General features: G+C 44.1%; 1 protein-coding gene across 12 annotated transcripts in view; it reads right to left on the bottom strand.

The window, feature by feature from the left end:
* The window catches only part of ACSL1 (acyl-CoA synthetase long chain family member 1), a 69983-nt gene that overhangs the window by 13336 nt on the left and 42888 nt on the right, over positions 1-13759 (bottom strand). For all 12 annotated transcript variants that reach the window (XM_036070618.2, XM_078069826.1, XM_078069823.1 and 9 more), the window contains 7 exons: positions 12388-12452; positions 9486-9587; positions 6728-6827; positions 6108-6286; positions 3123-3155; positions 2898-2949; positions 2304-2377 (listed from right to left, as the gene is read on the bottom strand). In XM_036070618.2, the coding sequence (XP_035926511.2) occupies positions 2304-2377; positions 2898-2949; positions 3123-3155; positions 6108-6286; positions 6728-6827; positions 9486-9587; positions 12388-12452 (605 nt within the window). The remainder of the gene's footprint in view (positions 1-2303; positions 2378-2897; positions 2950-3122; positions 3156-6107; positions 6287-6727; positions 6828-9485; positions 9588-12387; positions 12453-13759) is intronic.

Below are 13759 nucleotides of genomic sequence, written 5' to 3'. Positions count from 1 at the left end.
ATCTGCAGTTATTTCTCACCAAAGGATGAAATGAAAAAGCAATACTTTAACTAATTATTCAATTAGAGTGGAGGTCATTCCTCATGGTAAAGTAAACCCACTCTAGGCTTTAGTCCAAATAGGGAAAATTTTGTCCAAATTGGGATATCAATTAAGGGATCATGTGCTTTAATCATTTAGTATTTCAAAGTTACCAGACCCCATTGTCCAGCAAGCTCAATTCCACCTTAAGTAAGAAATAAAGGGTCCATTCCAACAGAACATAGCATATGTTGTGGAAATGGAAGATATATTCCAACATAAAATAGCATTTTATGTTGTAAAGGGATAGAAGGAAGGAAGATAAGAGAAACTGATTTCCAGGCTGCTTTAATTTATAGTATGAATGCATTTTGAGCATTTTAGTTTGATCAACATCTTTACTTGAATGGTCTGCTTTACACCCCATGAAAAATGTCTCGGTTTGTTTAGTGCATGCTCTGATCTGACACCATCTCCTATAAAATGCTGATTTGTGACAGGGGTCTGCATCAGGCTGAGGGGGACATCTGGTTTCCATTGCAAGGCTGAGAATGGGCTTTACTTAGAGCCAGGCATAGTGAGGGTTTGCGCGGAATGTTCATGTTATTCACATAAGGAATTCTGGCCAAAGCGGAGACTGCCTCTAGCAGCTGCTGCCCAACCCCCCCAATTAAGAAATGAAGGCCCCGTCAGGTGCCTATGCAACCGCTTCCGGGCCATGCCCACCCCCCCCAAAGTCCTGAGAAAACCCAGCAGCCCCAGAAGCACGTGATGTAGCCTGAACCTGCCACAATCTTAGATCAATTTTATTCAAGTGCGATCTGCATCCCGACTAGTTCATCTCAGGAGGAAACAGTTTATATGAGAAGTCAGACTCAGTAATTTCTACACTTTTCAGTTTTCTGATTTGGTACCCCAAAAAATGTGCATTAGCAAGATTAGAAGTTTTACAAAGTTGAGAATGCCCCGATCTTACCATTAATTTTAAACAAAGTCTGTAATCATTTGCCTCAGTGAGCCACGAGTGTATTTTAAGTTTTCTTCGGAGGCTAATTAGGAAATGAAAATTCCACCTAGGTGAGGTACTAAATGTTGAATTCTGTTTATGAAATATACGCCAAAAAAGGTATCTGGGACTAAGAAAGTGTGGGTGGAGGCAGGTGTGAGACACGGGCCTTCTGTAACCACCAAAGACACGCATTCCCCAAAACCATTAAGCATGGGGGCTCCTGTCGTGAAAATTAGGGCTCACAGAAGAACCCTCCCAGAGACTGCAAAAGCAAATTATGTAAAATGTGCAAAGGATGAGGGAAAGGCATTATATTGCTCAAGAAGTACTTTTAAAACTCAAGTTTGAAATATACTCTTGCTGCTATAACTGAATTGTATCCCCCTCCTCCCCAAATTCATGTTAAAGCCCTAACCCCCAACGTGACTGGATTTGGGGATGGAGCCCTGGGGTAGGTAATTCAGGTGAAATGAGGTCATGGGGTGGGGGACCTGATCCAATAGGGCAGGTGTCCTCGTAAGCAGAGGAAGAAACACCAGAAACCTCTCCCTCATTCTCCATGCACACACAGAGGAAAGGGCAGGTGAGGACACAGTGAGGGGGTGGTTACCTACAGGCCAGGAAGAGAGCCCTCACCAGCAACCGAATTTGCTGATACTTTGATCATGGACTTCCAGCCTCCCGCACTGTGAGAAAATAAATATCTGTCGTTTAAGCCACTACGCCTGTGTGATTTTGTTACGGCCACCCAGAGGACTAGGACACTTGGGGGGACAAACTTTAAGATTATAGGAAACCAACGAAAGTTCAAGGCTTTAATCTTTCTTATAAAATGGAAGTGAAGTCAACTGTGATAAAGTATAATAATTCAGAAACCTTCCGTGTACCATTGAACATTTCATTTGTCCACTTAAAGAAATTATTTTCCCCACACTGGAATAGTAGGTAGATAAGAGCCCAAGAGAGTCATTTCTTCTTGGTCCTGTCCTGGAAACATTTATAGAGCAGTATCCATATAAAGTTGTACCCTATAAAAGTCGTAATAACTTCTGTCAATTCAGCTTTATGGTCACATGCAGGATTTGGGAGATTAGGTCCACAATGAAAACAATTTGAGGGCAGGTGACTTAGACCATATTAAAGCTCAGATCTTATCTCTACCTCAAATACAGCCGGGGCCTAACGTGGCGGGGCTGCCTTTACCACTCTCATTCTTGAGGCCTCATGCCAATCAAAGAACATGAAGAAAGATGACAAAATCCCCAAAGTTTACCTCTGTGACTTTCACAAAAGCTGAACAGTCGCTCACTATATTTCGATGAGTGATCAGTGCTCCTTTGGGGTTGCCTGAAGAACACACAGGAGCAGAACAAAGTTAAAGAAAGTCCATCCAAAAGTGACAGAAATTAAGGAAGCCGAGAACCCTGTATAATTGGGTTATGCCTCTAGCCTGAGGTGCACCCAGGAAAGCCAAACACTGAATGACCTTACATTCCGGAACAATCTGCCATACTTTACATGAAACTTCTTATCATAAACAACGTTTATTAACATAGGTGACTTTTAGAGGGCACGTAAGAGGAGAAAACACAGGAACTTTATTTCTGGACATCAAATGTCGGTTTGTCCCAGGAAATGGGGAATCTACTGTTGCCTTCCATAACCGTCTGAGGAAGTACACGGCACGCTCAGGTTCTGAGAAGGTCGGATACGGCGACAAGAGAAGAGCGCTCGAGCCCCTCTAGGTCCTCTGCTTTCGGTCCATCTGTAGCTCAACTAAGTCCCCCGTCACCCACCATCCAAGAAAGGGGGTAGGGGGTACACACTTCCAGATACCACTCAGAGGCGACCACATTTCAAAACTTACCTGTAGTACCACTGGTGAAACAAATGACCGCAAGATCTTCAGGTGCTGGAGGCTACAGCACATTAAAAAAACAAAACAAAACAAAACAAATCACAACCGAGGTGGTATAAGTCAGAACTGAAAAGAAAACTGTAAGCCATTTGCTAACCCCCAAGATGTGTACTAGTCTCAGACACAACTAGATATTGGAAGGGCTGAAGCAGGGGGCTGACATTATGAACTTACCTTAGGCCTCTGTCTGTTGGCTCTTCCCAGGTCCTTAATGAGAAAAAAAAAAAATCTTAAATGGAAATATTTTCTAGATGTAAAGAAGAAGGTGACATCCAGTCACTTCAAGCTGACTTTACTGTGGGATTCACTTATCGCTGGCTCAAAGACAGCAGACGTTTCAAATGAAAGAAACTGGCAATTTTAATGAACCTGAAGCGAAATGTTTACGCATTGTTCTCAGACGCCATTTTCCAGTTGTCTTCTTTCATATATAAAACCATATAAATGGTATGAGGACTAGTCTTTGAAACAGGATTTACTCAAAAGCCAGTAACCAGAGTCTTTGACGATGGATTTCTTGCCCCCACTCCTACACCCTTTCATGGTCTTTAGCAAAGCCCGGCTCTTAACCAACATCAAACCATAATTATAATCCAAGAACTGAAGATGTTCTGCATCCTCCCCAAATCAACCAATTCTGGGTAACTGGCATCTTCTTCAGTCTGGAGAGAAAAACCCATCTCTGCCAGATGAAATGCTGGAGGCTCAAATATCTGTACCCCCCACATGGAGTGGATAAAAAAAAAAAAAGATTTGGGAACCCTCAATTATAAAACAATCCTCTTGAATGGACATAAAGAGCAGCAGGTTCATTTCTGAGGGGCGCATCTCTCAGCGGCTGGCTCCCCGTCACTACCAGGGGGTCATTTTGATGCTGTTCAGTTCACTGCATGGAAGCATCTCCATGGCCACTTTAATTAGCTATTAATTTCACTAATGAACCATTTATATTCTTTTCCTATTAAAACTGAATGGCTTGAATGAGCATATGGAGTGAGCATACTTAGAATTAAATGGAAATCTGATGAATGTGCTCAGGGCTCAGGGAGTTTCTGCCGGGTGTATGGTTTTAAACTGTTTTTAATCTTAATTACATTTTAAATTATATCTATAAACAGACCACTGATTCAAAACAGGAACAGTGAAGTCCAAACAGAAGTCAACCAAGAGCTGAAGCAATGGTAATTCCATTTTTTTTCCCAAAAGAATCTTCATCAGACCCAAATCTCCACTCATCTGTTCAAAATTCTTACATAACTTCAATAGTTACATGCGATTTGGCTTTTAATTTATCAGAAACAAACATTATCCAAATGAGTGCCCTATTAGCCAAGAAAGTCCACAGCCTCAAACCTAAGGACATCATGTAGAAGAGTACAGCAACCTTAAAAATAAACGAGTTCCCATCTTCAGGCTCCAAATGCCAAAACCAAAACACCTTAACCAGAAGAAAAACCGAATTCTAGTTAATGATTAACATGCTAAAGTATTTAGGGGTGCCAAAACTAGAAGTTAATGAAAATGCATTAAAATAATAGATTCATGAATGAATGGAGGGACGGAGTGATGCGTGAGTAGATGATGAAGCAAATACATTAAAATGCTAGCTGTGGGGTGCTTGGGGGTTGTACGGCAGTCTACTGTTCAATTCTCCCAACTTGCTTGCCTGTTTGAAAATTTTCATAATAAAATACCAAAAAAAGCAAAAATTTCAAATACCAATATTTCCCTTTTTGATCCTATAAAACTATCTATTACTATAAACTTGATCACATGACCAACCATAAAGCCAATTTTAAATCCACATCTTGAAAATTAACCTTCTGCTAACAAAATTTTTAAAAACCAAGTATGAATCATATTACACGGGGAAGTGTGGAATAGCGTCTTTTATAAAACAGAGCTTATAATATAAACTTTATATTACAATCTTAACTTACCTAAATTTTTTCATCTTAAAATTACTTCATCATAGAGCCGTCGAAAAACACCAAAAAATTCCTGTGTGTGTAAGTGCGTGCGCATGTGTGCGTGTGCATGTTTGTGTGGTGGGGTTAGGGAGAAGGAGAAAAGATGGAAGGAAACGATGACATTATTGTGAGTGGCGATCACAAGTAAAAAAACAAACGTGCAGAAACACTAGGTAAAAAGCTAGCTAAAAGCCCAATTAAACAGTATAGCACACCCGTTCTTAAGGACTCAGCTTCTCTGCTACTCTGTGTGCGTGCGTGCGTGCGTGCGTGTGCGTGCGTGTGTGTGCGTGCGTGTGTGTGCGTGTGTGTGCGTGTGTGTGTGTGTGTGTGTGTGTGTACAGGTATGTGGCAGAGGCTCTGTTAGAACAAATTACAGTTTCCCTACAAAGGCTAAGTTCCTCCGTAAAGGCATTACATAGATCCTTGCTTATAGCCTCCAATTCCTTGTAGAAGGAGAACTATAAATAAAATTTGAAACCCTATTTATAACAGTTCCAGGAAAATATTTATAACATTTTCGGAAGGAGAACAACTTACTGTATTTAGCCTATTCCAGTGATATGCACCTGACAAGATCCTCCTCTTACCAGCTTCTGAGGATTAAACTCTAATCCAAATCCTACTGGGAGAATCTGCTTCTTACACGATGTTATGTCAAACAACCGATTGAAACATAGGCCCCACTCATTTTCCTAGAAAGGCAATTACCTTTAAAGTGTTGATTAATGTGAATCTTAAGAAATTTAATATAAAAATAAACCAAATCCAACATCTATGCTGGAGATTCACAACTTGGGAAAAAGAATAATGAGGCAGATTTCTGTAGCTGGCTCTGTTTTAGAAACAAATCAGTAAGTAAATGGCATGAAAGCTACTCTAAGGACATACAAACTTAAATCTCCGCCTGAATTGGAAATGCACGTTTCTACCATATATTGGCGTGGCCTGTCAGTACTCTAGAATAAATATGTGAGCATTGCAACTTGTTTTACGAGAATACTTTCTATGTGATGAATTCACAGTGGGGCATGCATGCAGAATTCTTCTTTCCAGTAAGGAGACAGGAATTTCCGCTCTGCATCTGTTATGGGTGGCTGAGCTGGGATTGTGTGATTGCACTGGATACCGCATTTGAGCCAAAATGGCCGCAGGGGCACCTATCAGAGAAGTGGGCAGGATGACTCACCTCCATTGCCTTCATACTGGTGATTTCCACACCACACCTTTTGCCTCGTTCCAACAGATCGATGCCATAGGAGTCCATGAGGACAATGGTTTTAAGGCCTGGTGTTAACTTATTTTCCATACCATCTAATAAGAGGTTGGCCTTCTCTGGCTTGTCAACAAAAACCAGAGAGAGTTCAGCTGGGAAGGAAGAGACACAATGAAGAATGAGCTCTGAGATATTAAAAGCCTGACTGTATCATATCTGACACCAGGTTATTTTAAGGACTACAGTCTTTGAATAGAAAGATAGATGTGCATTTAAACATAAAATCCTGGGGGCGCCTGGGTGGCTCAGTCAGTGAAGTGTCTGCCTTCAGCTCAGGTCATGATCCCGGGGTCCTGGGATCGAGCCCCGTGTTGGGCTCCCTGCTCAGAGAAGAGTCTGCTTCTCCCTCTCCCTCCACCCCTTCCCCGGTTCTTATGCTCTCTCTCTCTCTTCCCCTCTCTCTCTCAAATGAATAAATAAAACCTTTAAAAAAATAAACATAAAATGCCTATCAAATCAAATATAACCAAATGTAAAGTGACCAAATCTAGCTGATAACTAGGCCAACGTCCACCCGGAGACCACAGACATACCTTTGTTGACTATGTAGGTGATTGCTTCTGTTCCAAGGGTATCATAGAGGGGAACGATCACCATAGAGTAAGCAAAGCATCCCTGTTCAATGATCACCCACTAAATGAACAGTAAAGATCAGGGAAAGAAAACGAGATGTCGTCATGGAACCACTCCAAGGAGAACAACACTCTAGAGAGATTCAAAGTGGAAACACGAGACGTGGCAAAATTCACATTTGTGTGTCTACTACTATGTGCCAGGCACCATGAGGGACTCATCATGAGAACAAAACACCTGCCCCCTTCTTAGAAGGAAAGAGCAATTTGCCGGAAGAACTGAGGCAAATATGGGAAAAGATAATTAACAATACAAGAGAGTGACTGACTCGGACACGAGGGAGCCCACGGTGGGCCACCTTTTCGGGGAAGGTAACTGAGCTCACCCTTTGCCAAGGCAGCACGGTTTGGACAGACAGAGAGAAAGGCAAGGAGACCCCAGTAGTGGGGACTGCATGATGGAGAGCAGGGAAGAGCGGGGTGAGCACCCTGGCCGGAATGGGTGTTCCAGTAGGCAAGGCTATGGTGGGCAGGAGCAAGGCTGCGGCTAGGGAGGAGCCTGGCTCCATTCCCCGGAGGATGCACAGCTGCGGAGGGCTTCTCGGCACAACAGAGGCTCTGGGGTCTGAGGAAGACCAACCTGGCAGCTGTGCGCAGTAGGACCTGGGAACTGGGGAAGGAGGGACACACACTTGTGTAACAGGAAAAATGTTCTGGCAAAATCTCCCCAGAAAAGTGGTGAAGGGAAAGACGTGATACAGTAACTGGTCCCCTTGCCTCTGAACTCATCAGCCATGCGGCAGCTACTCAGTCTACACGGCAAACATGGTGAGGTCAGCCTTTCACTTAAAATCCTTGGCGGCACTGTTACCTCCAGCTGCGGTTCTCGAACCCCCTGCAGAACGCCGACGCACAGATAAAGACGTAGCTGCTGGAGGAAGGGAGCACGACGCACTCATATTCACTTGGCCCAGAACTATTTTTCCCCCTTTGCTTTCCTGGCACCAATGTGAAGCTGTGAACATGGAGGTCGGGTCCAAGCTCCTCAGCAGGGCCGTGTGGTACATGTGGTCCTGTCTTTCCTGCACCTCCAAGCTCTACCGTAAGAAAATGCCTCCTTCCCCAACACAGACATGCTGCTTGATGCAAACATGTGGTTGTTCCTGACATTCCCTTGGCTCCCCCACCCTCACATCCTTCAACACGCCACTGGGAGGCCACCTCCAGGAAGTCCTCCTTGACTGAGCTCCCATAATCCTTTTTCCCTGTGTCCACGCTTACCACGCTACAGAGAAAGCATCAGCTTATGGGCCGGTGTTCCCTCACATGGTACCTTAGGAGGAGGATCCAAGTCACTGTTGTGCTTTGGAGCCTCACAGTGCCTGGCATATAGTAGGTGCTCAATAAACATTTATTAAACTAGCTGATAAATACAGGAAGGCGCTTACTCTGTGAAGTAAGGAATACCGGTCCTCGTGATAGATTCATTATAAAATTCCACTCGCGCAAAAATCTGGGATGTGTTCCCTTGAATGAGTTTTACTTGAGATGAAAGAAACTAAATTTCATGAGCCTGGTTGTCCAGCTGTGGGAAAATGCTCTTTTTCCCGTACCAATACATAAAACTGTAGGAAACCATCCTCATTTATAAAACAGTTGGTAGCACAGGGATGGAGCCCACACGTCTTTTGGACACAAGAATCAATTCAATTCCTTCAAGCTTAGGTGCTTGAATTTTTCCCAGCCAAGTTATGCCACTAATTTGTTCCTGAACACTATAAGCAACAGCTCCAAAAGGGCTTCTCACGTAAACTGACCTTTAATGCAAGGATCTGCAGAAGTACGATGCAGCGGACTCGACAGCCAGATAGACTGCACGCCCACATTAAGGCTGACACACGGTCAAGGCACTTTCCCCGCTGCTCAGGGTATTTTAAATTTTGTAACCTGATCAGAGGGCAAGCTCCTACCTTTCAGAGAGCAAAGAGGAGAGTCTGCAACTGACAAAAATGTGTCCAAGTTTCTCTACAATTTACAGATGCTATTTTTCTAATCACAGACATAAGCCTTAAGGTAAGAAGAGTCTTTGTGAGTTATTTGTTCTAGTAACCTCTTTGTTAGTTTTTGTTTGGGACCTGGTTTTAAAAAAACAAAACCAATAATCCAAAAAGTGATTCCCCCCACCCACCGCAACATAAAGGCCAAGGAGGCCCCGGCTTGGGTTTTCATATGTGGCACTTTTTAAAAAATTTTATTTATTTTTATTTAAATTCAATTAACATATAATGTATTATTGGTTTCAGAGGTAGAGGTCAGTGTTCATCAATCTTATATAACACCCAGTGTGCTCATTACATCACATGCCCTCCTTAATGTCTGTCACCCAGTTACCCCATCCCCCCACCTCCCCTCCAGCAACCCTCAGTTTGTTTCCTATGGTTAAGAGTCTCTTATGGTTTGTCTCCCTCTCTCATTTCATCTTGTTTTATTTTTTCCTCTCTTCCTCTATGATCCTCTGTTTTGTTTCTTAAATTCCACCTATCAGCGAGATCATAAGATAACTGTGTCACTTTCTAAGGAGTAACACAGAGACACATATTCTCAGTAGAGATCAGAGCACAAAATCAGGTCCTGGGCAAAGGTAGGTGTGACCTCCCAACTGGCTCTTCCATCTGAGAACTCTCAACACCACACACAATTGTTGTCTCATGGTCAATACCTCGGGTCTGTTCTGAGCGAAGATGCCAATGAACTGATCCGGGGCAGCCTTGAAGCCCTTCTGGATGAGTGCTGAGCCCACACACTCGGATATCTCTGCAACCTAAAACGGGGAGGACAAACATCAGGAACTGCGTCAGGCCCAACGCAAGGAACAAAGCTCACGGGGTGACGGCCAAGCCTGACATCTTGGCCAGCACCAAGGGGGAGAGCGGGAGCAAACAGGCACTCTTTCTGCTCTACGTTTTTGTAAAACGCAAGGCTTGATTCACCAGAACACACCATTAAGGGAACTGATCACAGGGCTCCTTCTGAGAAGCGGACGAATCAGATCCCGACAGCTGCAGGTCACAGGTCAGTGGATGCCAGGCCTTCCGACACATTTCTATTTTACACTTTAGTTTTATAAAATTATAAAAGTAATACAAGGGCACAGAATTATTATTATTATTACTGTGACTATTGGTAGTTATAAAGAGCAGCAAAGCAGCCAAAACTTGTCATTTGCTATAAATACAGAAAGAGCAAGTTTGGGGGACACCTTCAAAAAACTTGTAACAATTTTAAGTAAAATAAATAAATAAGAAAATAAATACTCTTATTGCAAGTAAAAATAGGTAGATTCATAAAAATTAGGTAGGACTATAAACCTGGCCCTGTCCTCTCCCCATTCCTATCCCAAAGTAACTAAAAAATAATTTTTTTTGAATCTTCAAATTTGGAATAATTTTCTTGATTCTCAGTTGATGGCTTCTCAAGAGCACTTTGAAATTGCACCCACGCCTGTAGGGAATAAAACCACACCTCTTCCGGCCCAGAACTCTGTTTGTCCTGCCGTATAGCATCACTGCACTCTGCCTATGGGAAGGAGGGCTGACACAGGTGAGGTGACAGCAAGAATGATATGAATATGCTTACTGTTTTTCTACCCACAGCCTGTTTCACAACCTCTGCTCGCATGTCGGGGATGGGAACCCGTGAAATGCTGCCGTGGTTTGCAGAGCGTATCGGGATAATCTGCAGGCATTTCTAGCTCTAGAAAAAGGCTCCATACCTTTCTTGAGAAAACCTCAAAGGGGCTCCTAGCCCCACAAAGGTCAGAGTCGCTAGGCTAACGAAAACACTTCAATGTACAAATCCAGAGTTGGCTTCCGTGGGTCTAGTTTTATTTATTTATTTTTAAAGACTTTATTTATTTAACAGACAGAGAGCACAGCAGGGGGAGCAGGTAGCGGGAGAGGGCGAAGCAAGCCCCCTGCAGAGCAGGGAGCCCGACTCGGGGCTTGATCCCAGGACCCTGAGATCATGGCCTGAGCCTAAGGCAGACGCTTAGCCGACTGAGCCACCCAGGCGCCCCACCCGTGGGTCTAGTTTTAGATCGTCACCAGCCTCTGGCTGAAATGTACAAAAACACAGATTAACGCCTTCAGAAAACGCACTGATTTTCAACCCGCCTCGAAAACTCCAATCTGCCGTGGACTTGCCTTCTCTGCCTTCCAGCCAGCATACAACAGAAGGAAACAGACAGCACTTGGGGATTCTGTGAGGCCTGAAGCCCCAACCATGCAACATTATGTGTCCCACACACATCAACTGTTTATACACCACGTGTGAAAACGAGGAGGCTCCGCAGCAACTTTATTTTGGCTCTGGTAATGCAAAATAAAAGCGGTGGATTCCCTCTGGCCCCTGGGGCTGCACAGCTCTTCGCTCCTTCCAAAAGAAAGGTACACCGAGCTGTTTTGCCTCTTTGCTCTCTGTCAAGAGCTACGCAGGCAAAGCCTTTGCATTTCATTCCTCCTCAGAGGAGCGCAGGGGAAGAGCGTGTGGTGTGTGTCTCAGTCTAGGGAGGGCCTCAGGAGCTCCTCGTGGCTCCTTGGGGCTCCTCGGGACCATCCCCTGTCACGTACACTCCAGAGCGTGCCAACTGCTAGAAGCACCCTTCGCACCAAACATGGAAGGAGGAAGCTCATTTGTATTCACGAATGCCACAGGCCGACCTGCCCCTGGAGCACAGAGCTGTTTCCTGGACAGCTGTGCTGGAAACAAAAGGCAGCAGAGCGGACACTTCCAGGGGCTCCCATACACCCCTGGGGTCCTACGTCCATGGGGGCGGGGGAAGCAGGAGCTTCGAGATATCCTGTTATCACGATAAAAATAAAAAGCAATGTCTTCCTGCTCTGCTCCCTGCTGTCAGAAACTATTTAAACAGCTGCAGCTGTGGATCAGTTGGGCTTGCAGAGGGACAAGAATAAATCCGCCCAGATCCCAGCTTCCTTTGTGCTTGTACCAGACGGCAGGTGTCGTCTCTGAGCCTCTGTACCGCTCGCTGTGGCTGCCCTGGGGTTCAATGTCACACCAGTCCCAAGCTGGCCGGGTTCATACGATGCACTGAAGAGCCCTAGACCAGAAGATGTGGAGCTCACTTCCGGTCCTGTTTCTGCCACTGACCAGCTGTGACCTTAGGCGAGTCCCATCCTTTCCTAGGGGATGTTTTCTCATCTATAAAATGAGAGAGTTGCTCTATACTGGGGCTTCTAAATGTCTCTAGTACCCCGCAAGGCAGAGAATTTCTATCCCCCCATGGGCTCTGGGAGAGAGTCACCTGCTTCAAACACATTTCTAGAACGTTATCATAGAATTATACTCTACTTCACAATGCATCCACTTCAGTTCTACAAGAAAGTGCTTTTGACCCACCAATTAAGTTACTTAACCAGTTTTTCCCAAATCTTTGTGTAAAACTTCTCCCTTCGGATGATGCACGTTTACCCCAGAGCTCTGAGCTAGTCCAGCGCACAGATTCTACACCAAGCTTACAGCCCTCACAGTCAGTGGCTCCAAGAACGGATGGATTTCAGCCCCACGGCATGCATGACGACCCACAGAACCAGAAAACTCACCTGTTTGTATGAAAGCCATTCATAGGGTTGGTCTGGCTTCCGAGAGCCTAAACACGGGCCATTATCTAAAAAAAGGAAAAAAAAGGAAAAAACAAAAAAATGGATTTAACATGCATAAATATTCTAATTTGTATCCCACTTTATTCTACAAAGTATCAGGTAGACTTTGGTCCCCAGATTAGAAATAAGGAGTTCAGATTGGAAATGTGTTCTCCCTGGGTTCTTGTCTGATTTTTTGTTTGTTTCTGTTTTGTTTCTTAAATGGGGCAGGAGAAGAGGAAAGGTAAGAGAATATGAGGCAGGGGCGCCCGGGTGGCTCAGTCGGTTAAGCCTCTGCCTTCGGCTCGGGTCACGATCCGGGGGTCCTGGGGTCGAGTCCCGCATCAGGCTCCCTGCTCAGTGAGGGGGTCTGCTTCTCCCTCTCCCTCTGCTGCTCCCCCTGCTTGTTCTCTCTCACTCACTCTCTCTCAAAGAAATAAATAAAATCTTAAAAAAAAAAAAGGATATGAGGCAAATACAATTTTTAAGGACACTCAGTCTGTGAATTCTTCCATACCCTATTGGTTTAGAAAGGAGTCAGTAGCTACATGGTGAAGAAATCCTGGTGTAGGTTTTCAGAAGAATTCCCCAAAATTTCTAAAGTGTAATGCATTCTAACTCAGAATATAAGAAGGAAAAGATGACTCTTAATTGCCCAAATTCTGATGACCTGGGATGTACTTACACAGGTGAAGCCTTAATTGCAGAGAAACAAAAATGAGGAAAAGAGGCAAAATCAAGAGAAAATAAGGGGATATTTGTGAAAGCAAAAACTAAGAAATATCAGGATGTGTCCTGACTCTAATTTACGTACTGAATAAGCAGGAAGCAAGAAGACCCATATTAAGTATTCACGCTAAGGGCTAGCACAGTAATAATAAATATCACTCGAATCATTTATATTTGGAATCATGAGATTCCTTCTACAGATTAACTCCAAGCTCACTTTATGCTCAGCTTGTAGCTGTTGAAGGAAAAGCTATGTCCACCTAAAAAAAAAAAAAAAAAAAGAGAAAAAGCTGCCATGTTCCGATGATCGGAGCTGACCACATACAAGAATGCTTCCTAACTAACCCAGGCTCGCCCGCCAGCTCTGTGGTAAGCTGGGCCTCATCATTCCTTCTACAGAGTGTTTTTTGTCATCTCCCCTCTGGAACAGGGGATCTACATTTCTGTTTTTTGTTTTGTTTTGTTTTTAAGATTTTATTTATTTGACAGAGAGAGACACAGCGAGAGAGGGAACACAAGCAGGGGATTGGGAGAGGGAGAAGCAGGCTTCCCGCGGAGCCTGATGCAGGGCTTGATCCCAGGACCCTGGGATCATGACCTGAGC

This window comes from Halichoerus grypus, chromosome 3, assembly GCF_964656455.1.
Source record: "Halichoerus grypus chromosome 3, mHalGry1.hap1.1, whole genome shotgun sequence".
Classification (NCBI taxonomy): Eukaryota; Metazoa; Chordata; class Mammalia; order Carnivora; family Phocidae; genus Halichoerus; species Halichoerus grypus.
The sequence above is the reverse complement of the archived record's forward strand: the minus strand, read 5'-3'. Positions and strand labels throughout refer to the sequence as shown.